Source organism: Kryptolebias marmoratus, linkage group LG4, assembly GCF_001649575.2.
Source record: "Kryptolebias marmoratus isolate JLee-2015 linkage group LG4, ASM164957v2, whole genome shotgun sequence".
NCBI lineage: Eukaryota > Metazoa > Chordata > Actinopteri > Cyprinodontiformes > Rivulidae > Kryptolebias > Kryptolebias marmoratus.
The window spans coordinates 29,687,578-29,713,709 of NC_051433.1; the positions used below are offsets into that span (position 1 = coordinate 29,687,578).

A 26,132-nucleotide genomic window follows, 5' to 3' on the forward strand; every position below is an offset into this window, starting at 1 on the left:
AAACACTTTGTTTTAACACTGGATTTTACCTACTAATAATATACATCCCAGAGTTACATAAACAGAATGTAACTCTATAAGTGTAAAATTAACTCTGCTTTTGCACAAAGTCTGCTAACACCAAAACATTTAACACTTTTGAATTTGCTGTGTACAGCACACCTCACTACTGTGCAGTGAGTTCAGGAACACTTCTATAAATCATTGTCTGTAAACACAGTTCACCGGGCCATCCACAAATGCTGCTTAAAGCTCCATCATGCAAAACAGGAGTGAACATCACCCAGAAATGCTGCCATCTTCTCTGGACCAAAGCTCATTTATATTACCCTGAGCCAAAAGGTCAGATGAGCAGACATCTTCACAGGGCCTCACCCTCTTTCACAGAAACTTTGAATGTCTTGGAAATTTTTCAGCACAAATTCTCTCTCAAAATAGTCACTAAGTCGTTGCAGGCACCTAGAACCATCTCAGATCCTTCTCAGATTTTCGTTTTTTCTTTACAAATTTGTGTCTCCGACTACTCCCCAAAGCCTTAGACCAGTGACGTACTACCTCACTGGGTGACATCTATTAGCATTTGCAAGGATGTTTCCAGGGACGTGCGGTCAGGGGAGGAAGAGACTCACCCTTCATCGTGACAAGAAAAAAAAAAAAGATAACATAAAATGAATATTAATATTTGTCCACTGATCTTTATGTATGGCTAATTTCGAACATTTTATAGTCAAAATCGCTGAAATTGCATATTTCCTGTTCAAATACAAGGGTGAAATGTGAGGTGCGGCAGCAACGAGCCGAGCCTCTGATTGCGCAATCCATCACAAACTGCAATTGGCCCCTGCCTGTTGCCGTATCGCTGCATGTCGCCAATATAATGGTTTATATACCCTGATTTTCCACAGTCTGGCTGATGTCTTTAACCATTTACGTTTAATGTTTGTTAGTGACATATTTAGTTTTGCTGAGGGGACATAAAACTGCAGTGAAAAGGCGAAGGGTGAGGCAGGCAGTACTCTGCCGCACTGAAGGGGGCGCACGTGAGCCAACGGGAGCTTGTTGCTGCTGTCCTTTTACGCAGAGGTGAGTGAGAGTCACGTGCACTGCTGCCAGCCGTTAATTTGTGTTTTGCTCCATCGGACTGCATAAATGGTAATTGTAACATTTTTTTCTTATCTTTACGTACCTTTAATACGTATCTTATGTGTGAGAGAGAGAGTGTGTGTGAAGAATGCTGATGAGATATGAAATAACCAGCAGCCAATTGAATAAGCTACCCTTTTGAGTTTATATATTTGTAAATCTGACTCTAAAGGAGTCAGTGCCTCACCAACCATGAACCTCACCGCACGTCACTGGATGCTTCCAAAAGGTTCTAAAACAGGTTTTCAATTTTGTGAGTCACAGTGTCTCACTCTTGTGTCACAAGAAATTTGAACTTGTTATATATTCACAATATTTAGTTTCCATAGTTACAGAGCTGTATGCAAATTCCTGGTGAATTTTGGTCCAAATTTTGCTGGGGGTCTGTGCAGACCTGTCATTCAGTTATTCCAAGTAATAAAAAAATTGCTAATTTTCTCACAGTTGTGTCCAGCTCATCCCCAACAGTCGCAGCTGAGTGGGAAATCCTCCTCTCCATTTGCCCTTCTTTTAAAATTAAACATAGTTTGGACTGCTCCTGGTAAAAGGTCTTGCTTCCATGTGTGAAGCCAGTCCGCCGCATTAACGAGGGTCGGAACCTGCGGTACTTCTCTTTGAAGTGGTTCAAGCCCAAGTTTGGATAGTAATTCTCATGTCAGAGCCTATGAATCTTAATCTAACAAACTTTTTAATCTTTCATGAAGTCAAAAAATGAAACTCCAGTGGTATTTTCTGACTGATTTGAACAATTAATTCCAACACACTGAACTATGTTGTACCCGTACTCATCCACTCACTGTTGAATGACTGAATGCTCGTAAACTTTAGCGGCACAGTAAACATCACATATCCACAGTTGTCATGAAAAATTCTGAAAAAAACCTTTTTTTTTCCATATTTAGTATTTTTTTTTAAAATCTAGTAAATTTTACAAGAAGCATATTTTATGATTTTCTGTCAAAAGCTTTTCAGTTCTCCTTTAACATAGTATTTTATTGTGCTCTGACTGTTAGGGAGTAGTTGCAAATGGCATTTTTGAGTTTTTAAATCCTTCACAAGGATTCCCAATTTCCTCATGAGTAGCAGGTAATTTGAAAATGTTTCAAAAAAAGTTCTAATTTTTTCTTATCAAAATAGCAGTCAGACTTGTTGATATAACCCATTTTCCTTCTCAGTTCTTGTCATTCTAGAGCTGGATGGGAATTTTTTTTGTCAATATGCATACGTTCGAATGAATTTGGGGCCAAATTTAGTTGGGAATTCATGCAAATCAGTCATTCTGTGGGATTCCAAACTTTTGGTAATTGGAGACTAGAAATCAGGCAAATTTTCAGTTGTAGTCTCACTGAATCGTTTACCCCGACGTGTCAGCAGGGGGACATGGACCCCCATCATAAGTGCCTGCCATTGTAGTTCACACAGACCTGCTGCCAACGTTGGCAAAAAGATTCTTTAGGGTCCCACTCAGGAGACGTCCTGGACTTCCTGAAGTCTTCCTCACTGGAACTGAACAGCTCACCTAAAACTTCTTCATATGCGAAGCCATTTTGATCCAAAGTGATGATGGCTGCTTGCATTTCTTTTGTTGGTAACCATCACCAACACAAGACTACCATGATTTCAGCACATCTGTTCCTCTTTTATATCAAGCAGTCTGCTAATCAGACTGATGGAGGGATTCAATCAGGACTGCTTATTAAAACACTGAGATCATTTTGTGCCAGAGCACAAAGACACTGAAAACTGTTTTTTGTTTCCGCCTGATGCCAAAGGGGCGATAATGATTTTGCCTATGTGTATGTGTTAGTTAATCTGGCTGTTAGCAAAATATCTGATGAATCACTAAATGAATTTCAACGTAATTTTCAGAACGTAATTATCTACAACTGATAACTTTTGGAGTCAACCTGATGAAAGATGGCAGCTACAGGTAAGTGATCTTAGCTAACAAAAATCACCTATATCTCAACTTTTTTTTTTTTTTTTTTTTTCAGATATTGAGCTAGAATCTGGTGTGACAGTAGCCAACAGTCATTCACAACACATACTCCAAGTATTCACAGATCATGCAAAATAATGCTAAATCACATGAGAATGAGCATATTTTTAAGGTTGGCTCAAAACAGCTAAACTCCATTTCTCAACGTAAAACTACAGATGATATGCATTCCTACAAGGAATGTTAGGCCTTCAAAGATGAATGTTTTAAGCTAATAAAGCTCTATGCAAAGTAAACTATGCATCTGACTACTTTGTCTAAATGATCAAAACAGAACTGAAGCCACAAAATTTGTAAGAACTGACTAAATCTTTGACTGTGACCAGGAAACTGTTTTGAATTGGCTGCATAGTGTAGATATGCAAATGAGTGGAAATGGTAAGAGCATGATTAAAACCAAAAAGTTTGAATGCACAGACCTGAACACAGAAACTGCAACATAATGCTCTGGTGCTCTAGTGAGAAACGGTCTTTAGACAAAGATGGCACACAAACCAAGTAGGAAAAAGTTTACTCCAGTTTTTTCTTTTAATAAACAAACATATTCAATTTAGCAGCAACCAGATGGTTTTGAGGTATTTTTAAAATCCATTCTCTGAATCTCATACAATCCTATCACTCCCCATCAGACATTCATCCAGATCCACACACACTGATAAATTCATACATACACACATCAGAGGTTCATAAACAACAGGTAGACAAACATGATGCATACACCCCTACACACACACACACACACTTAAATCCTGTAGACTCAGTCAGGGACTGAGCAGAGCTGGCTCCCTCGTAGTGGCTTGTAAGGCAAGCACACTTAATGGTGCAGTTTTGGCTGTGGGACAAAAGAGAAAAAGGTTTCAGATTAGTCGATTTAAATAAACCAGACCCTGTACAACACCCTGAGATAAGCTTTATCAACTGGCAGTACATAAATAAACAACTTTACTGAAGACACAAGAAGTTGTCTCCAGTCAAACAGCTTAAAAAGAAATTTTAAGACACATCAAGTCTGTGGAATTATCAACGTCAACTAATTATAAATCATACTGAAAACCACACAAATTAGACCAAAGTGCTGCACAATAAATAAAGCATGACAAAAAATTCTTGGAAACACAATTTCAGTAAAAGAAAAACAAGTGAAAGGATTCAATTTAAATAAAATTACCTTTTAGACTTGAATATGATTTTCATGCCAACAAAACAGCTCTGCTTTCAGCAGAATCTAATGCCTCTTTTACACGGGCTCTAATTCAGAAGTCCGGCTCTACTCCGCTCTCCTCAGCTCGGCTCAATAAAGAATGCATCGCGTTCACACCGGCCAGTTTGGTCGGTAGCAGAGGAAAGCCTCCTCGTGTTGTAGGGGGGCGGGGCCACGGCGCGGGGGGTGCGCTACCGAAACTTAGCGTAAGTTGTGTAAACAACTATGGACAACGTTGGCCCTGTGATGTTGCTGTTGTTTAAACTTATGGGGATTCTCCTGAGACTTCAGGAAGAGAGGCGCAGTGGAAGAAATGCTCTGGATGCTGCGATTGTTGCGCGGAGTAGGACAGCTGTTATCTGCCGGAGATTTCAGGCTTTACAGGCCTTCAGCTGGGGGACAGACGGCAGAAACGTTGCAGGGTAAGCTAACGCTGTTGTTTATATTACTACCTTCGCTCTTTATGCTTGCATCTGGTCACACCCTCGACCAATGAGTGAACAGGAGCTAAGCCTGTGCCGCCCACAAAGCAGGGCCGGCCCGGCTGGCTCGACTCCGAAGCAGGGACCAAAGAAGCAGGGCCGGCCTCAAAAAAATGCGAACGCGCGCAAAGCAAGCTGAGTAGAGTGGAGCTGGGACCGTTAGAGCCCGTGTAAATGGGGCATAAGGTCTAAATAGACTTTTACAAATCAGGAAATGGTTCCACAGAGAGAACCAGGCACCGCAAAATGTCTGATCAAAGATTAGTTTGTGAGATGTCTAAGAACATCTGATTACTGAATATGGTGATGGAACAAATCCTTTAAATAACTCAGTAAAAAAACCTCTCTTTAAAAAGCTATCAGTAAATTCTTACAATTTGTCCTGTAACAAACAGGAAGTCAGTGGAGCAAAGCCAATTCTGGTGTAATGTGCTCACATTCTCACCTGTTAACAACTGAGCAGCTGCAAAAAACTACATTTTGCAGCATTATCACCATGTAATGAAAGGGCGATAATGTTCCCGCCTGTCTGTGTGCGTTCATTTGTCTGCGGTGTTAGCAAACTATCTTATGCACGAGTGGATAGATTTTAATGAAAACCTCAGAGAGAAAGCATTGGATGACCTCACGGCTGTGAAATTAACTCAATGTGTAGTTTCAATCTTTATATTTGCTCCAAACAATCACAAAAACAGTACAGTCGACAAAAAACAAAAAAAAAAGATTTACAAAACTATCTAGTTTTGTAAATAGGCAACAGCTCCCCACGACCCAGAGGTGCGTAAAGAAAATAGATGGATGGATGGATTGTGTTTTCTGTTAGCTGCAGCTCTGATCTAAATCATGATCCACGCATCTCAATGTTCTTTAAGAGCTATAAATGCTACGTTTTTAATCTGTTTACAAGATTCATGATTAGTATTTTTTCCATGTTCATGCAGACGTAGATGCACATCTACAACTCATCAACTGTTGGAGTCGACTTAGTTCAAGATGGCCGTCACAGCTAAGTGACCTTAGCCAAGACAAAAACGGCCCTTTTTACAACTATTGACCTGAAATTTGGTGTGGTAGTAGCTGAGATTCATCTGAGAACACTGCGTGTCATTTACAAGGTTTGAACTGCAGCTCTCATCATAAGTTTAACACTCTGGCATGAAAGGTTGTGGGCGATATGCATTCCTTAAAGGAATGCTAAGTCTTAATTTGTTTTAGTAACTCTGGCTTTCTGTTTTGAAATGACATTGACAGACTTTAATTGTTGTTCTGGAGTCATTCTGCTGCTGGATTATCTGAGAGGACAGCTTGTTGTTGTTTTACCTCAGTGTCTCAATGTGGGAATGAGGATCTATGAGTCACCGTTTGCCATTTAGCTTATAACCATTTAACTAAATGACTATAAACTAAATATTTCTAACCATTTTTGCAGCTGCTAAAGTTACTGTGGCAGCCATCTGGAATCAGGTCCACTTGACAAGTTAATCTGGTTGGAAATGTTTATCCAATGATTACTTTCTGAAAGTTCCATTAAAGCTGTTCAGTGGTTCATGAGATATTTGACTAACAGACACACACACAGAGACACCGGCAAAATATTATCATAATGATAATCCTCCTCAGCCTGAAGTCCAAAAATGAACTTAAATTGTTTTTGACTCCCTGTGTGCCTGGTTGTGCTTCTTTCTAACCTACCTTCTGTGTGCCCAGCTTCTTCTCTACGCCCCCAGCGAGCCCTCCACCTTTACTGTCCTTCCAGGGATAGAAGTTGGAGCGTGGAGAGGGGGATGTGTTGGAGCTGGAGGAGGAGGAAGGCAGGCGCTGCGCTGAGGGTTTGGATGAAGGGGAGTGCGCCTCTATGCTACCCCCCTTGCGCTTTTTCACCAGTCCCTGGTGCTCAAACCCCCTCCCACTGCCGTGTCCATGCAGTCCTGAGTCCCCCACACCGGACCGGCTGTGGGAGTTGGTGGCAGAGGAAGGGTCTGGGGGTGAGGAATGGACCAGAGGGGGGTGTGTCCGTTTGTAAGTCCAGACTGCTTTGGCAGCAGAGGAGTGGGAGTCTAAATGGGAAGGCTGGGCACGGGGTTTACTGCTTGGGCAGAGGGTGCCGTTAGTCTGTCCGTGTGCAAGAATAGATGAAGTGGGGACTTTGGAAAAAGAAGAAGATGACGATGATGAGGATGAGGATGATGAGGAGGAGGCAATGGAAGATGCTCGACCACGGTCTTGGAGAATGATGCAGTTCCTCTCAGGGCCCGAGTGCTCTCCTTCCTGGGATAGGGCTTTCCGTTTACGGTGGGCAGCGGCGGCAGCCTCCTCCCGCAGCTTCAGCATCTGCTTGCTCGGGCGCCCCACCGGGTTCTTGGGTCTGCCTGCACCTGCTTGTTGAGGCCCAGCAGGCTTTCCCAGAGGCACGAAATGAGCACCGCCCCCTGAGTTATCGCACTGTATGGCTGCGGGTGGTCTCCCTGCACCGTAACTGGAGGACGATGCGTTTTTAAGAGAGGAGCTGATATGACTTCCTGTACGAACTTTAGAATGTAACGAAGAGGAGGATGTGGTGCCTAAGGAGACAGGAAACGTGGGTGTAATGGGCTTTGCTGCAGCTGGACACTGAAAGTCGGTGGCTTGAGGTATTTTCCTGAATGGAGAAAAAGAAAAATCCATAAATTACAAACCTAACTCAACTGTATTTAATAAATTACACAAACTACTGTTCTGTATGTTACATTACAAGAAAGGCCTAGCATTCCTTGAAGGAATGCATATCACCCCCAACTTTCATGCCAGAGCTTTAAGCTAAGATCATCTTATGTTGAGAAATGATGGAGCTGTCGCCATTTTGGTCGAAATAACACGATGCATGATCTTGCATAAGCTCAGAGTATGTTTTGAGGATGACTCTCAGCTACTCCCACATTAAACCTTAGCTCAACATCTGTAAAACTGACAGAGTTATAGTCGTTTTTGGTTTTGATAAGGATGATTAGCTGTGGCAGCCATCTTGCATTGGGCTGATTCCTAAAGTCCACCCAATTATTGCTTTCTGAGTGTATCTAAAAGTGTCCAGTGGTTTATGAGATATTTTGCTAACAAAAACAGGGCAGACTAACAGTTGATACTATCATTTCAACCAAAGATCTCATACAATGTGTAGCACTATGTTCAACAGGATTTTACATGAATTTATTTTTAGTTTTTTCTCACCAACTAGTTGCAAACAGTCGCAGCCTAGTGATATTTTGCTGATAGGTGGCACTGTCTCCTTCGCAGGTCAGGTCATAGACATGTGCAGCCTCCTGCCCCTTCCTGCATTTTGTCCCCAGCAGCAGATGTTAGGCATACTCCTGCTCAGTATAGTTCCATTAAATGATTTTAAACTTACAGCTGAAACCAGATGTTTACATCCATTGTAGAAAAATACAAATATTTTTTCCTCACAGTCTGATATTAAATCAAACTTAATTTTTCCTGTTTAAAGTCAGCTAACATTAACATTTGCTAAATACATATAGCTTTATATAAATGCTTTCATTAGGTAAAATTATTAGACAGTATTTTTATTGTTATGCTGGTAATACTCAATTGTAATTATTCATGAAACCCGATGAATCCAATCAGTTACTTAGATTACAAGCATCTCTTAAAGACATAAAAACCTGGATGAATCTTAATTTTCTGCTTTTAAACTCAGACAGACAGAGGTTGTGGTCTTTGGACCTGATCATCTTAGGAACAAACCTTACAGCCTTTCACTTCCTCTGGATGGCATTAATTTGGCCTCCAGTTCTAAAATAAAGAATCTTGGTGTTATTTTTGATCAGGATGTCTTTTAACCCCCACATTAAAAATGTTACCAGGTCTGCTTTCCTCCACTTACATAATATCACTAAAATTAGAAACATCTTGTCTCAAAATGAGGCAGAAAAACTGGTCCATGTATTTATCACATCTAGGCTGGACTGTTGTAATTTTTTATTATCTGGGTTTCCAAAAAACTAAAGATCTCATTGTTCCATATTTTCCGAACAGAGCTCTTCACTCTCAGACTGCAGGTTTACTTGTGGTTCCTAGAGTTCCTAAAAGTAGAACAGGAGGCAGAGCTTTCAGTTCTCAGGCTCCTCTCTGGTGGAACCAAATAATTGGCTTTTATAAGATATGTGCATGTTTTTGTACGGTGCCCTTAGATGACTTCTGTCATGACTTGGCGCTTTGTAAATAAACTGAATTGAACTGAAACTGAAATGTCCAAATGATGACAGAAATAATTTTTTTCTCACTTTAAGATAATAAAGTCACAAGATTACATCAGATTACTCAATTTGGGAAAGCCCAGATGATGAGGTCATGTCTTTGGAAGCTTTTAACAGGTTAGTCGACAATATATGAGTTAGTTGGATGCACACCTGTTGTGTGACATCATGGAACTAAATCAAAAGAAATCAGCCAAAATATCAGGAAGAGAACTGTCGACCTCCACAACTCTAGTTCATCCTTGGGTACAATTTCCAGATCTCTGAAGGTGCCATATTTATCTGTTCAAACAATTAGGAATGCACCGATACCAATTTTTCAAACAGAGTACAAGTACTTACATTTAAGTATTTGCTGATAGCACTAAAAGTAAAAAAGTATGTACACAAAAGGAGGGTAAAGCAAATATTAATATTTCTTTTGTATTAGGATTGTGTGATAAACTCAGATTCTGTTGGATTTCTCACTCTGTTTGTAGACACTTGAATCATGTCATTGTTTTCTTCACATCCTTCTGTTTTTTACACATATTTATTCTTGTTGGTCTAATATAAAACCACGGTGAGGCATGCCGTAACCTGTTTCTGTCTCACATACCTTGAGGTAAATGTTTATTGATTAGTTCACATTAAGTTTTATATTTAGTAACAGAGCTTTGAAAAGAATTCTGCACAGATGGGTGAGTGCAGGGCAGACAGATGCTCTCCAGCAGCCTCTCTTTCTTTAAAGCAAAACTGCTTTAAGCTGTGTGCTGAAATGAAAACCAGAACTCATAGTAGACCTTTGTAGATCACTGTGAGCAATCTGTTAAAATGATGGCATTCAGAATTTTCTGTCATTAATAATATATTTATGATGGCATATATTTGGCAGGATATGCATCCTAACTGTTGGTCTGTGTGAATCTGCCTCACCACACATTACTGCTACTAATAAGTGCCATTAATGTGTTACAATTACTTTGAAAATGTATTTAAAACATTTTTAAAAATCAGAGGATCTTGCTTTTAATGTTAACTTCTCAAACAGAGCAAAAGTGCTCATTAGTGAGCAGTGAGGTCTGATAAAACTAAAATTGAGCTGCTTGGTCATAATGATCATTGTGACATTTGGAGGAAAAGGGGAGAAGCTTGCACCATCCAAATGTGAAGTATGCGGGTGGAGGTATCATGCTGTGGGGGTGTTTTGCTGTAGGGGGGACTGGTGTACATCACAAAATAGTTGGAATCATGAGGAAAGAACATTTTGTAGAAATACTGAACCAATATCTGAAGACATCGGCCAGGAAGTTAAAGTTTGGACACAAATGGTCTTAAATGGATAATGACCCCAAAAAAACTGACAAATTAGTTCCAAAGAGGCTTAAGGATAACAAAGTTAGTGTTTTGGAGTGACCATCACAAAGTTCTGATTTTAATGTCATAGAAATTTTGTGGGCAGAGCTGAAAAGGCATGTTAGCAAGGAGAACTACAAACATGGCTGAGTCCCACCAGTTCTGTCAGGAGGAACGGGACAAAACTACAGCAAACTACTGTGTTTAAAGGTAACGCTACCTCATGTCTCAATGGGATTATCTGTAGAAATAAATAAAAATATAGTTTATCTCTTGTTTATTAGTCTTAGATTAGGTTGTTTTTCCTTTTGCAGGGGTCGTCACAGCGAGCTAACTTGCATGAAAAATGTGGTGATTGTTTTATGCCAGATGCCCTTCCTGATGTAACCTGGGCTAAAACCTGCAGCCCCAGGATTACGAGACCACTGCACTGACCACCGAACCACCACGGCCCGGTCTTGGAATAAGTATGCTACCAAAAACGTTTGATGACATCTAGTGTCACTCTGAGAGGAACCTGGTTATATAATTTATGAGAAGCAACCCACTTAAAACAAAACATAAAAAAATTTGAAGCAGTTTAAAGATCAGCACCAAATAAGAATTCTTACTTCCATAGATGTGCACTGATGTGCTGCTCCAGCATGCTGCTCAGAGCTGACCTCAGGTTGTGAAGCCTCCTGTCAAACGTGTAGATACCATGACCCAACAAATGGCTACCAAAGGAACACACCTACAGAGAGAGGACCATATGTGAAACAGCTGGCACATTGGATTTCACACTAAAACACCATCTGACTCATAGTTTGTGTCATCAAACATCATTTTAAATTATTCACATCTCCACTTTGAACGGCTGTAAATGAAACTTCTGCAGTGTTTGCTAAAAAAAGTGTTAAGAATGCAGCATTAGTTTGAAGCTCTTAAATGCCCAAATATTATGGTCTGTCGAGCAAGCGCTTAATTGGTGGCACTGTGGATCAACAAACAACAAAGTGATGCCATCCAGTGGCCTGATGTGTCAAATGCTGACGTATAGTTAGGGTTGACTTCGGTTTCCTGAACTGTCCCTTAGGCTGTATTCACACCAGGAAAGTCCTTTGGTCCGCTTGTTTGGTCCGGACCAAAAGTGGACTTTATTTTTTTTGTTTGGTGCGATTTGCATTCATATTGTGCTTTTTTGTAAGCGGACTATAATTTATAAACAAAGCCACGTGGGTGACGGTCATTGCTCCCATTGGACAGAAAGACGGGGACAGCGGTTGGAAATAAAGATGGAGGTCCTGCGTGCTGGATTCGTTCTGTTGGTACAATTACAGTACCGTTTTGAAATAAGAAACATGCTTATATCACATTTTCCCCTCTTTTTACATGGAGGTGAAAGACAGATAAACCATTGGAAAAAGTCAGAGGTATAAAGATCGTATGGCATCTACGACCGCATTCTTGTGCGTCTTCTCGAGCAGATTAGTTGCGTGTTCATCTGTCCAAATGTCGAGGAGGCACAGTGTCTCTTCGTTGTTCCAGGTCTGTCCACGGCTCATTGTTTTTAGCGTACATGCAGAGGTGGTGTTAGCATTAGCAGCAATAATGCTATTTGTCTCATGATGCTTACCAACGGTGGCCCATGAAGTCCAAAAAGGCGCATGCTTTACGTAGTTAGTTCGGTTCAAGTCCGGTCTGTATTCACACCAGAAGCGAACCGCACCAGAGTTCGTGTGGAAGCGGACCGAGACCACCTCAAGAAGCGGGTCTCGGTCCGGTTGTTTGATCTGCACCGGAGTTCACATGACTGTATTCACACCTGCACAAAAAGTCCGGACCAACGCTGGAAACGAACTCTGCTTCGATTAAAGCGGACCAAATGTGTCAGGTCTGAATACGACCTTAGTAATGCTGATATAGGCTCAGACTGCTGGAGGACAAATTGACCACATTTCCTCACTCTGCAGCTGTCTTTACTTGCTCTACTGTAATTCTTTCTGTCTCTTTCCTGTCCTCTCAAACCGCTGCAGGTCTGTGAAGATGGCCTCTCGTCCTGAGCCTGGTTCTGCTGGAGGTTTCTTCCTGTTAAAATGGAGTTTTTTCCCCCCTATTGTTGCCAACATGCTGCTCAGGATGGGAAACTTTTTTTGTTTTTTGCTTTATTTAAATTTATTTAACTTGTCAGCTAAATAGTTAGCCATGTTGAAGCAAAGAATCATCTGGAAGTTGGCAGTCTCATTGCTATAGGAACCAAAAGTAAACATCATGGTGACAATGTTTCTTTTTTACCTACATATCCAGATCTTGAAAATCCAGACTTTTCCAAACTGGTATAGGAACGTTCTAATAATAATCAAACCCAGAAGATATTTGTGAATGGCCTTAAGCATTTGTTAGAAAATGTTTATCTTTAAACAATACAAAAAGTAAAAAGAAAAAAATCTAACCAGGAATAGTTTTGGACCAAATTTCTCTCTCTTATGTTATTAAATCCAAATGAAAACAAGGCTTACTGCTATCGGTCTGGGATGTGTAGTAGAAGTTGAAAACTCGGAGAGTTCTTCAGGTCCTTCTGCCTCGCTGTCATCACTGGAGATGTTTCCATGGACCAGAGGGGAGGGGGCTCGGACATTAGCTTCATCCTGCCATTGCTTCTCGTCTTCTGGGTTGCACTCTGGCACAGAACGACTGCAAAATAAAGTCAGCTTTTTGTTTAAAATGATATGTGAACACCCAGAGCACGGCCAAGTTTGATCTTTTATAACAGAAACACCTCTTTCCTTCGTTTCCTTTCTGAAAACACATCATGTCTCCATGGACGGACTGAACACCTCTAGAACATGTCAGTCTTTACATGATGCAGAGGGCAACATGTAAAAATTCATCAAGTTTAACCTGCCTTAAAACTAGTTAGCTTAAATTAAATAATACTACATTAAATTTGTGTCTACAGCGTGGCCAACATACTGTGGTGGTCTGCCCACATTTGGAGAAACAATGTTTGATACCAGAAGCTTTTTCTGAGGCAGTTACAGACATGTTCAGGTAAGGATACTAATAAACTACTCTCCTGAAAGGAAACATTTAGAAAACTGAAAAGAATTTTGCTTGGTTAGGTGTAGGGGAGGGAGTTACAATATATTTCGGATGCATCACGATATAGACATGAACAAATCTGAATAGACTTTCAAAGTTAAAAGATTTACAATTTGGAGTTCTGAAATGCAAAATGGTCTGCACACAACAGAGGGAGATGACTGATGAGACATAGAAACCACCCCCTCTGCAAAGCCACAGTTTGGAGGTAATTCAGCTTTCATGAAGCTGTGTACCTGTTTCTACCCAAGAGAGGAAATAGAAAAAGAAAAAAGCTAGTGGTAGCTACTAGCTGTCGTTGCTAATAGAGTGAGCAACGTCAAAAGTTTCCACCCAACTCAGAAAAGGTGAAGCAACTTACAAAATTAATTGCACCATTCATTACGGTGGATTTACACACACATTCAGGGTTAAAAACCAGGGCTTGTGCGCCGTTTCACACCATTATGGAGCCACAGCAAAACATGATCATACCATCCCCACACTGCAATATGACAAAGTGGTGGAAACACTGAGGAAATGTGATGCAGGGACGTCCATTTCCACAGTCTTATACAACTGAGTGTACTCAGCATTTTGTCTCCTTTTGTTTATTTAAGTTTCCATAATCTTGTTTGATTAATCTTCTTTTATATTGCAGCGTAGAGCGACACATGTTTCTGTTAGGTCTGAGAGACTCTCTGCTCAGGATTTTCTTTGAAGTGTGATTATAAACGCATTGAGATGCATCTATAATTGTTTTATAATCATATTGCAGGCCTCTAAATAGTAACTGAATTTAATCTTGAGGTGCCTGAAAATTCCCACACAATACATCAAAAATTTATAGTCATTGCAATACAGTAAAGCGCAATATCAATATTGCACAGGACTGCAATAAACCACCCAAACTTGGCGCCATTTGTGGAAACAACGGAAGTGCTATGGACAACGTTGTCCCTGTGTTGTTGCTGTTTTTTAAACTTGTGGGGATTTCAGGCTTTACAGGCCTTCAGCTGGGGGACAGACGGCAGAAATGCTGCAGGGTAAGCTAACGCTGTTGTTTATATTCCTACCTTCGCTCTTTATGCTTGCATCTGGTCACACCCACGACCAATGAGTGAACAGGAGCTAAGATTGCACCACCCACAAAAGCAAGGCCGGCCCGGCTGGCCCTTCTCCGAAGCAGGGACCAAAAAGGCAGGGCTGGCCTTGAAAAAATGCCGGTGGAAACACGCGCAAAGCAAGCGGAGTAGAGTGGAGTCGGGACCTTTAGAGCCGGTGGAAAGGGGGCATAATTTAAAATTTAATATAAAAACTTGTGAATAAATGAAGATTTCAACCTTGATTTTCAAAATTTAAATAGCTGATGACAAATAGAATTAAAATCAGTGTTATAAATAAGTAAAAATAAACATCTGGCACTCATTTAAAAAAGATGTGACTGTCAACACATTAATTTGTGTTCTCTCACTCATATGTATCTATGAACAAAAATTGAATAACTAAAATTAAACAACAGTGAATTATTATCACAACTATAATATAATCTAGTAATTGTTAAAGCAATATGAAAAATCAATAAAGTAAGAGCAGAAACAGTAGTTTCATATCAGTTTATAAATTAGGGCAATAATATCATTTGATACATTCTTTTTTTTTTTTGTTTAAGTTCTGTTTAATTAATATGAAACTGGTATTTTTGCTCAAAGTTATCATACAATCCACCTCATGCCAGCCCGTGCCTAGTGATATTGTTTAAAACTTGATAATATGAGCAAAGTGAAAACAAGATGAAGCTGAAGAATCTAGTTTAAGAATCGTTGGTTGTAGTGATTCCTCCCACCTGAAAGCAGGAAGGCTGGTCAGAAGTCTCCTGCAGTGCAGACCACCAGCCTGCTCCCTGGGGGCCTCAGGGCTGGGGGACCCTCCAGTAGAGGAGCCTCCCTCCAGGGCTTGAGCCCCTTTCTCTCGAACCTTCATTTTGAGTTCTGCCACTAGTTGGTCAAAGTTCTTGCTTCGGCCCACCACCTTCCTGCGCTGGTGGATGGAATGGATCTAACAATGAGCATAAAGGAGATCGGTCAGCACTGCATTGTTTTTTAACCATTTAAACCCAAGACTCTCAACAAAAAGCTCAAACTATGGAGTCCTCCTTTTGGTGTAAAACATGTAAATCACTGTAACTGTTCCACAGCGAGACTAAGATTATTCAAACCTGTCATCCCAAATGGTTCTTAGCACTTGGTTTGCATCAGTGTGTGAATGTGTGGATGAATGGGTGAATGATTGTAGTGTAAAGCACTTTGGGGTCCTTGGACTAGATAAAGCGCTATATAAGTGCAAGCCATTTACCATTTAATAGCGTTAAATATAGGTGTTCCCTCATTCCACTTTTGGAGGCAAACTAGGCCACTTTTTACAATCCATCCTGAACTGATGTGATGGAAGACCTACTGACTGAAGTGACTCCACACAAGAGGCAGAGTCATGTCTCAGGGTAAATAAATAAGTTTATAAAAGTATGCTAACCTGTCAGCTGATTAATCAGTCATTCTTTATTTATCAAAATCCTTCTCGATATAAATATTATCTCGATGAATATATTATTCATCAGAGTAGATTACAGGACATCGTATATCTGAGTTTCTCTTTATTCTGGTTGTTTTCAGACCCACTGTGTTCACTGAATGCTATGATGTGCTGTGTCAACCAGAGAGAAACGGTATGAGCAGCATGTTGTTTTTATTGACCTAAATAAACACAGAGCTGATGTTACGTTCACAGTGAAGCTGATGGCTGTTAGCGCACTGATTCAAATCTTCAGTCTTTGCTCTGACACTGAGCTTTGTGAAGTCACTAATCATTATATATGTGGCTTTATTTCTCTATGTTGCATCTGTTAGGTAATTGAACTACAAATACATTAAATGTTCTTTCCATTAAATGACTAAAAACATGTTTAATTCCATCAAAGTTAAACAGGGAGATAAAGTTTCAGTCTTAGCAGCAGGTGGTGCCAGGTGTTGGTTTGTACACCTACAGGACAGGTTTGAGATTCCTGCTGTTGTCTTTCCTTTCACTTCCTGTTTATCGGGCCATCCTGCTGCTCCCTGGCCTCTCACTCTTACTTCCTATTTTACACAAACCAGCCACCACATGAAAAACAATCCTGTGTTGGAAGCCATTTTTCTGGCTGTGGTACAGCAGTATCAGCCAGTGATGATCTCAGGCAAAAAGCTGGAAACACATTTTCATTCATCTGAAAAAGTACCTTCTGTTCAAAATATGATGCTAGTTTTATTCAATAGTTGATACCAGTGTCTGGTTGCAGACATCAGCAAAGAACTCTGAAAACGTTAAAAAGATTCTAACAGGATTAAACTACTTGGTTTAAAAACTGGAATATCTGGCAGCCAAATCATGAACTTCCACCTTATGGCAACTTCCTTGGCACCTAAATGTTGTACAACAATAGAGAGAACTAAAAATCAAACAGGAAGCTGCAGTTTATTAACAAAACACTGATCCAAGTGGCTCAATCATAACATCATATGAGGGGTCATTTTAAAAAGTGAAATAACTGAACCAGATAAGCTTTGCTTGTGAAACTGTTGGGAGACTAAAAACCCTGTAAATTTACCTTTGCAGATTTACTGAATACATTTTTTAATTTAACCTTTATTTAACCAGGCATGTCTCACTGAGATTGCCGATCTCTGTTTCAAGGCAGCCTTAAATGCATGTTTTTAGAGAAAACAAGTGTGCCCAGAGAAAACCCTCACAAACACGAGGGGAACATGTAAACTGCACACAGAAAGAGGGCTTGAACCCAGGACCTTCTTGCTGTGAGGCAACAGTGCTAACCACTAATCCATCGTGCTGCCAGTTGTGAATTCTGAGTGTTTGTGACCAAGTGATCGCATTTTCAGCAGCCAGTTTCTGAAAATCATGGCCTATTTTTGTGTGCACAGCTTGTAAACTGTGCACCTCTACGACTCACAAGAGAAAGCTGAGAATCCCACACAACACCTAAAACATGAGACTCCCTCATGAATGCCTTTCACCAATACTGCCTTTAGTGTCTAAGCATCAACTAAAACACCCATTCACCATTTACTAACTTTGTGCACGAGACAAAAGAGAATTCTGAATAGATTGTAAATTCATGACTCCAAACACAGAGGTGGCCCTAAAAATGCACTTTATCAAGAGAAAAAAAAGGCATAAAAATAACAATTGTTAGGAGTCTCAGATAAGTCACTTGTGGATTTGACATGTATCTAGGTCAACTATTTGATAAATTCCAAATAAAAAGACATGATTTATTCTTAAAAGTTGTTACCTGAGTAATGAAACGATTGCACTTTTCTGCCCTGATATGATGATACGGAGTTAAAAACAGATAGATCCAGATGCCAAAAATCTTTACTTCTTCAATGACATCAGTGACAGTATGAGACCAATGCCCCCATCTTTGGATATCAAACCTAATGTGTTTAAAAAGACTGAAAGATGGTAATTTCCATTAAAAAAAATTATCTGGAATACATTTTTAGGAAATAATGATAAATTAGCAAATTCTCCTTTCATCATTTATGCAGATGCATGTATGTGTAAGAGTGTAAGTGGAAGAAAGACGGGAGCTCCACTGATTCCTCCAGAAAATGCAACATTTCACATCAAGTACATTCAAGCCCCAAAGTATTTTACCTCCCTGTATCTACACAGGTAACTTCCTGAGTTTACTTTTATGGTCACACTAACCGGTAAAAAGGGATTTAGTACTTACATTGTATGATTGTAGAGGTAATGTGTGCCAATAACACAATGTGATCATATCCATTATCAGTAACCTCATAATTTATCCTCTTTTTACTTTTATTATTTTATGTGTGAGTGTGAGAAATGTCTAGGTTTTGACTGTCCTAATTCAACTCAGAGAAAAAATTATTAAAAAGTACAAGTCAGGAAATGGATACAAATGGATTTCCAAGGCTCTACACATCCCAGGAGTTCTGTTAAATCCATCATCAAGAAATGGAAGGAATATGGGATATGTAAAATCTACCAAGAGCAGGCCATCCTCACAAACTGAGAGACTGAAGAAGGAGAACAGAGAGAGAGACCACCAAGACCCCTGTGAGCTCTCTGAAGGAGGTCCAAGCCTCAGCAGGTGAGGTCGGAGAGACACAGTTCTGTTGCAGACAGCATCAGATTGTCCTCCAGGATTTATCTATATGTTGTAGCATTTTAAACCTCTATCTTTACAAACCTTCCAGACTGGCTGCTGAGAGGCAATTGACCATGGAGTCTTCCACGTGTTTTCTTCGACAGTGTTTTTTCTTTGCCACTCTCCCATAAAGCTTAGACTGATGAAGAACCCAGGCAACAGCTGAATTAGGACAGTCACTTTAAACGGGAGTGAATGTTTATGCAATCACTTATTTCACATTACATATAAATTTTAAAAGGACTGTAACTGAAAGTGGGTTCTCACCCACAGCTAAATTTTTAGCAACACCTGGCATCACTAGTCCTTAGTAGTAATCTGTAATACACTTAGAGACACTCTTCTCACATCGTGATGTGCACGTCATCCACACGACGTCACAGAAACAAACAAGAGTTTTCAAAAGCTGCAAACTCCAGAGAATCAGAAGCACAAAAAAAGCAGAGCAATAAAGTGGTTGAGCTCTGTGTGCGTGTGTGTGTGTGTGTGTGTGTGTGTGTGTGCTTACATTGCATGTCAGGAGACGAGTGCAGACTTTCTTCCTGTCAGGGTCAAGAACACCGCAGTGTTTGTCCAAGTCACACTCCCTCTCTGAGGACACAGCACACAGTCAAAACATCCACAGCTTCTTATTTCCATCAGAGCTATAAACATTCTCAACACAAACAGGCTTTTAGAGAAAAAATGCATTTAAAATCTCCAGTTTATGACCCCTTGAAAGCTTTTATTCACAGGAAATCTTAACTGTCCAAAACTTCACAATTTTGTAAAGAACCTTCATTGAAAAATCTTTAAAAAAAAAAAAAGAAATGTACCATTACTGCTAAATCAAGACTCTTCACCAGCAAGAGTCAAACTGAGGAACAGGAGCTCTGTGGTGCAACTGCACTGCCACGGGTTTCATTGTTAATCATAAACAAACTGCTTGTTTTATTTGTGTTAACTAGTTGGATAGTCTGAGTTTACCAGCTTGTAATAAGACTGATTGTAAAACAGCTGCTTTGGTTAACTCCACATGTTAATCTGAGAGGAAAACCTCTGTGGTGCAACAGTTTCATTTTATCCAGTTATAAAAATTAATGGCTATTATATTGTTACACTTGACTGTTGTTTGTTAATCGTCTTTTAAAGAGGCTATAAATAAGAACATAACTATTATTTAAAAAATTAATAGTTAATCTGTAATAATTAAGCTGTAGTTTATCTTCTGTGTTACAATAATTTAACAGCCTGATATATTAATAAATTAAAGTTTTTTTTAATTATTATGTTGGATTCTGTTGTAAAGTATTTTAAATTGACGTCTTGTAAAAAGGATTATGATCCAGTGATAAGGGGTCTACAAGAAAATTAAAAAGACTATCAAAATATCACAAACCTGTAATTTTACTTATGAAAGAAATGTGCAGTTATTATTTTTTGTTAGGTTATATCTGCACAAACACTTGTGCAGGATAAAGTAAAAGATCCAGTGAGGCTGAGAGAAAACCTCTGTAACTCTGTGCATTTCTAGAGAAAATATGTCAGTTTTTACTGTAAACATTTTAATATGAACATAATGTCAGATTTTCTAATAAATTAGAAATGAATCAAAACTATCCCAAAATCAAAACCAGAAAGTTAATTGGTGCATCTACGCTTATGATGTGATGCAGTCTTGCTTGATTTCAAATTCCTTTTAAAGTGTGTCTGAATAAATCTAAAAAACAACAGAACGTGTAAATAAGGAAACAGGCTGCCAATGTTTTTCCTGTATAAGCCGATCACTCGGCGTGCACTCACTTGAGGCCACTTTGTTGTACGATCTGGGAATCCGGTGGGCCGTCACTACAGAGGGCTGAGCTGACTCCTTCTTCGGTGTGGACTGCCTGTCACCGGGTGAAGGCCTGCCTGCAGGGGGGGCTCCGTGTGGCCACGGCGGATCTCGAAGTGATGGAGGTGGAGACATGATAGGAGGCTCCAGAAGCAACGGCTGCTTGAACACCGCTAACTCTGTGTGGCTGCCGTGGGAGGACTTATCCAGCGGAGAATGTCTGGATGACACAAGGGAAAAGGACCATCTGAATATCACCTCTGTGACACAACTTAAGTAACAAACTTGAACAAACACTGTGAGGAGAAAAGGGAATTCAAATAAACCTCTTGCTGGTTCGTTACACTGCTGCAAGCATTTTTGTGACCATTTAGTACTTCAGTTTCTGAATTAAAATAAGAAATTACAGTGGAATGTAAAAGTATTCGGCCCCCAGTATTCTTTCTGATGTGTTGCTTTACAATCTGGAAATTAAAAGGATTCCAGTTTCATTACAAGTAATAGACCTACGCAGAATATTATTCTAGTATCAATAATAATGGTATTATTATAGTAATATTACTATTACTATAATAATGCAGTTAAATGAGAACAAACTTGTTTTAAATAATTCTAAATTTTAACGACAATAAAAACATGGTGCCACCACAGCAAACCCCCCAAGGAAGAGTCTCCCTTCAAAACACAGACCGGGTAAGGAGGGCATTATTCAGGGAAACATCCAGGAGGTCAAAGATGACCCTGATGGACCCCAGGCAGCTATTCTGCAAAGATGGGAGGATCTGTCTGTAGGACCGCTAGAAGCTGCACAAAGCTGGACTTCATGGAAAAGTTGAAGGGGAAAAAAAACAATGATTAAAAAAACAAATCAAAGAAACAGAAATTTCTTCCTCAAGCATGTGGAAGAAGCTATGATGGTTGGCACACTGTTTGATTCAAACCTAATTTCTCTCATCACACTGAGAACACCTCCCCAACAGTAAAGCATGACGGTAGCAGCATCATGTTGTGGGGATGTTTCTCATTAGCAGGGACTGGGGAACTATTTAAAGTTAAAGGAAAGACGGATGAAGAAGAAAACTTGTTAGAGTCGTCCACAGATTTGAGACTGGGACAGAGGTCCACCTTCCAGCAGGACAATGACCCTAAACTCACTGCTGAAGCAACACTTCACTGGTTTGAAGAAAACCAGCTAAATGTCCTGGAATGGTCCAGTCAAAGCCCTGACCTGAATTCAACAGAGAATCTCTAGTTTGATTTAAAGCTTGTTGGACACAAGCAGCACCATCCAACCTGAAGGAGCTGCAGCAGTTTGTAAATTAAAAGACAACCCCAAAAATGTATTTTAAATTCCAGGTTGTAAGGCAACAAAACAGAGGGAATGTTAAAAGGGGTAAATAGTTTTGCAACCCACTGTATCATGGCAATAAAACACACCTGTAATGCATATGGTACAAACAGAATCTTAACTCTGGATCAATCCTCTGTTCTTACCGTACTCCGTCCTTGGAGCTCTTGGTGTGTCTGTACTGAGGTGGGGTGGAGGGTGAAGGTGGGGCTGCACGTTGCTGCCCAACTCCTTGTCCTCGAATTTCCCATGATGAAGCAGGAGCAGCGTTGCTTCCGTGAGAAGGAGAGTGGCCATGATGGGGCCTCTGAGGCTGAAGTGCAGGTGTGGGGGAGCGCAGTCGACCGTACAGTTTGGCCAGGGGGCCGTGTCTCCGTTCGCAGTGCTTTTCAAACGCCTGTGGCTTCACTACTTGACCACAATGGCTGCACACCACCAAGTAGAAGTCATCGTGTGCAGGGTAGAGGCCAAAGATGGACATATCTATCATTTAGAGAGAAGGAACAGATGATAATTCAGTGTGGAAGAGAGCTGGAACCCCACATTTACGGGGCTGTTATATCTTGCACATGAGCGTGTGCACAGGTCCCCGCAGTGTGTTCTGACCTGCACAGAGACTTGATAAGTTGTGCCGGACAGCCTCTTCTGAACATGGCAGTCTAAGGGAATGTGAGCCTTCATATGAAACTGTATTTGCTTTGATATGCCTTACATCATGAAGAATCTCACACACCACCATGACTATCTCCACAACTTTCACAGGCATTTCTAAATGTATAAATGCTGGAAAGCTTTCATTTGGGTGTCTGCAATTGTTACGATTGAAAAAGCCATTTTTACCACCTCTCCCACTAAATAAAATACTTGAGCCTTAAAATTAAGACAAAAAAGAAACATTAAGTTTAATTTATGAAGTTTTCTTCATCAGGTTGTTAGTTATTAAAATGTTGAAGGCACTAGAGGCAGGTCTGCATTTCTATTATTCTCTTTGTCATAAGAATAACTTGTTTGTTAGAACGTCGTGTTTCGATTCCTTCAAACCTATAATCTCCAACAGATGCAGAAAACTACTTCCTACTTTTTCAGCAATTTGCCAGAAGTTTACTGAAAAATGAGAATTTTCTGGTGGATCTGGAGAACGACTTGAGTCAGAAAGTTGCAAAACCAACGTAGGACATGAGCTAACAAACCATTAGCCTGACAATAAAAACTGATCCCTGAACACATTTTAATGAAACATCAATCTTATTTAGCACAGTCTGAAATAATGGGAAGCTGGGTGCACAATGCATTTGTAATTACTGAAAAAATGTCTCTCAAAATTTTCCTACAGGCCTACATACTTAGTGTCGTTTTACTGCAAAAATATTGGACTCTGCAAATATTTGGATTGGAAACCTGCTAGAGCAAGGGTGTCACACTTCAGGCCTCGAGGGCCTCTGTCCTGGAAGTGTAGGTTATTCTGCTTCAACACACCTGATTCAAATGGTTTAATTACCTCCCCACCAAATCACGTCCACAAGTCAGTCATTTAAACCAGGTGTCTAAAGCAAGAAGACATCTAAGACATGCAGGAGATCGGCACCCGAGGAACGGAGTTTGATACGTGTGTGCTAGAGGGACCATTTCCTGTTGTCTATTTAGATATAAATATTACAGAGGTTTTTGTTAGTTTCAGTCAAAGGTACACAAAGCCACTGCTGAGGGTCTGAAGAACCACCATTTGCAGACAGCTGCTTTAACTGGTTAATGATAAAATTAACGTTACATATCTCATCCATACACAGGACTTGTGTGTTGTAGAAGCAAGCAACTTACCCTCTTTACAAAGTGACATAGCCTCTGCAGCCCTTTTGCCATTCTTGCTGCAGTCATCCACATCAGGCCCTGAAATGTCACATAACAAATGTGTTTGTGAGGCCTACAGTTTTCTAAAACTAGTACTAAACAATTCCAAATATAAATATATATAGATATATGTGTTTATTTCCCTTACAGCTCAATGAAACAACATTTCATTTCTTGTGAAGTGATTCAGGTAAAAGCAGTTGTCTAATGTAAATCTGCCTGTCTTCATAATGTTATAAAGAAAAAAATAAAAATGTGGAAAAAATTGTTCTTTATTTTACATAGATATGGTAAATAGTATGAACAGGTTTGTATGTTCCTTTAAAACAAACCGTTGGTGCCCTTATTCTTTTCATGATAGTCATGTTTCAAACTAAGAGTTTGACCTTAAATAGTACCACAGGAGCTTTCAAGCTTTCCATCAGCTATTCAGCCTGTTTAAAAGGGAACAAACATCCTCTGGGTAGTTTAGTATTGCTGTTTGCACCACCGTGAACATGGAGCAGAGAAAGCAAAGGTGAGAGCCGTCTGAGGAGCTCAGACTAACAATTATAAATATCCACTTAAGGGATATGTGGATCCTCTGAAACCATCTCCAAGCAGCTTCATGCTTAATAATATTGGTAGCTGTGCTACTATTATTATTAAAAAGTCAAAGGTTCATAGGACTGTAGCCAGCCTCCAGGACATGGGTGTAAGAGGAAATGTGACCCCAGGTTGATTAGATGGCCAGTGCAGATGGTAGAAAAAGAGCAGAGGAATTCATCTAAAACCATTCAAGCTGAACTCCAAGGTCAAAGTACGTCACTTTCTGATCACACCATCCATCACATTTCAAATCATAATGTGCACCATGGAAGAAGACCCAGGAGGCCTCACTACTGACAGAAAAACACAAAAAAGCCAGACAAGAATTCACCAAAACAAGCCCCAAGGTTTCTGGGAGTGATGAGACAAAACTGGGCCTTTTTGGTGTTAGGGCCAGTCCCAATAGTTGTGTTTTTTGATTATCATGGAAGGATACTATCCACACCTGTACGTTCTTCCCTTCACATTTGGATTTCAGCAGATCCCCAGGCTTTGGGCTGGCTTGTACAAGTTGGCTCCTGGATTGCTAACTATGAAGTGGTTCTAATCAGATGTTTCAAACTACGATCTGTAGGCTGCACTGTGAACAGGACTTTAGTAGGGATAAAGGGATGTGAGTGAGTTCAGGAAGGACTTGCCTTAAGCAGGAAGGCAAGTGGACTTTTTAGGAAACAGTCACACATGGGGTTTCTATCAGAACCAGAGATCTTTAAATCAATAAAACGGGGACGGGGACGCTGGAAACATCAACATATGAATGAGAAGATCATAAATGAACGTTTGCTAATATGAAAGGCTGGGCCAGCATTTACATGGTGGCAACAGCATCAGACTCCTCCTCCGTCACCGGTGTCTGCTCTGATCCTCCTTCCTTTAGCATTAGCATGCTAACGCTAACCAGCCGTCTCAGCGGCTGCCTGCCGTGCCGTGCCTGCATAGCTTCCCCCGGTAAGAAGTTGCTTGCCAAGCCATCCTCACTAGCTTCCTTCCGCTCTGATGCCACCTCTGCCCGGCAGGTTTTACTAAAACTACCCGGCACCCTGAAGCCCCGGCAGCCGCTTACATGGCTATGGCACTGACTCGGTCGTTATAGCGGTCATGTCTTAATATCTGTGAAATATTTTTCTTAAACACAGCGTTTGCGGCGGGACCTGCGAGAGAGCAACATGTTACCCATCCAGCACTAGGACCCGGCAGGGTCTTTGTTTGGGTAACATGGTTAGTTCTGCCCTCCGTTTCCACGAAAAATAACCGCGGTGGTTTGGGTAAATGGCTTCATAACAGCTAGTGTTTGTGTCAGGAAGCTTTCTTACCATCCGCCGAAATCACCCCGGCCCAGTCGGCCCAGGCAGTCCAGCTTTGACCCACGAAATCACCGAGGCTAGGTATCCGCCGATCCAGAGCAGCCATTACTTTAACTGCGCGTCCACGCAGCGCCATCATCACTGCGCGGCAAGCAGCTTACGTCATATTTCGCGTTCTCGACAGGACAGGAACTTCCTGCGTGCGCGTTCAGAAATGTTTGTCCCCCCAAGCGTAGACCTAAGAACAGAATCTTAATTTATTGCGTGATGCAGCATTTACTCCATAGTTTTCCTGTTTTTCTTTACTTCTCTGTGCGTTTTTTTTTTTACAATTCAACTACCTTTGCATACTTTGTCCTTTTTAGGCATTCATATATCAAAACGTTCTGTCCAGTTTTTCTAACTCGTATTTACAGATATGTTCCCCCAATAAATAAACATTTTGTTTGAAATCTGTTGCTGTATTATTGTCTTTTGCTACTTTTAGCTTTCAGTTAGTGTTTTGCTTTTTACAACCCCAATTCCAAT

The 26,132-nt window shown here is 40.4% G+C and overlaps 1 protein-coding gene across 1 annotated transcript; it reads right to left on the reverse strand.

Annotated features, from left to right (window-relative positions):
- Nucleotides 1–3,637: 3,637 nt before the first annotated feature.
- atxn7l2a (ataxin 7-like 2a) lies at nucleotides 3,638–25,876 on the reverse strand. Its single transcript, XM_017423690.3, has 10 exons — nucleotides 25,614–25,876; nucleotides 23,683–23,751; nucleotides 22,011–22,347; nucleotides 20,486–20,736; nucleotides 19,212–19,294; nucleotides 15,317–15,528; nucleotides 12,909–13,083; nucleotides 11,022–11,143; nucleotides 6,518–7,463; nucleotides 3,638–3,974 (listed from the first exon to the last, which is right to left on the reverse strand). Exons 1-10 carry the CDS (start codon nucleotides 25,741–25,743, stop codon nucleotides 3,957–3,959), a joined length of 2,343 nt encoding a protein of 780 aa, XP_017279179.1. The 5' UTR covers nucleotides 25,744–25,876; the 3' UTR covers nucleotides 3,638–3,956.
- Nucleotides 25,877–26,132: the final 256 nt, after the last annotated feature.

Coding starts and splice junctions, on each gene's coding strand:
- atxn7l2a (XM_017423690.3), bottom strand. CDS start 25,743: ATGATGGCGCTGCGTGGACGCGCAGTTAAAGTAATGGCTGCTCTGGAT. Junction 23,752..25,613: donor CGGGGTGATTTCGGCGGATG/GTAAGAAAGCTT, acceptor GTGACATTTCAG/GGCCTGATGTGGATGACTGC. Junction 7,464..11,021: donor ATCAGTGCACATCTATGGAA/GTAAGAATTCTT, acceptor TTCTCCATTCAG/GAAAATACCTCAAGCCACCG.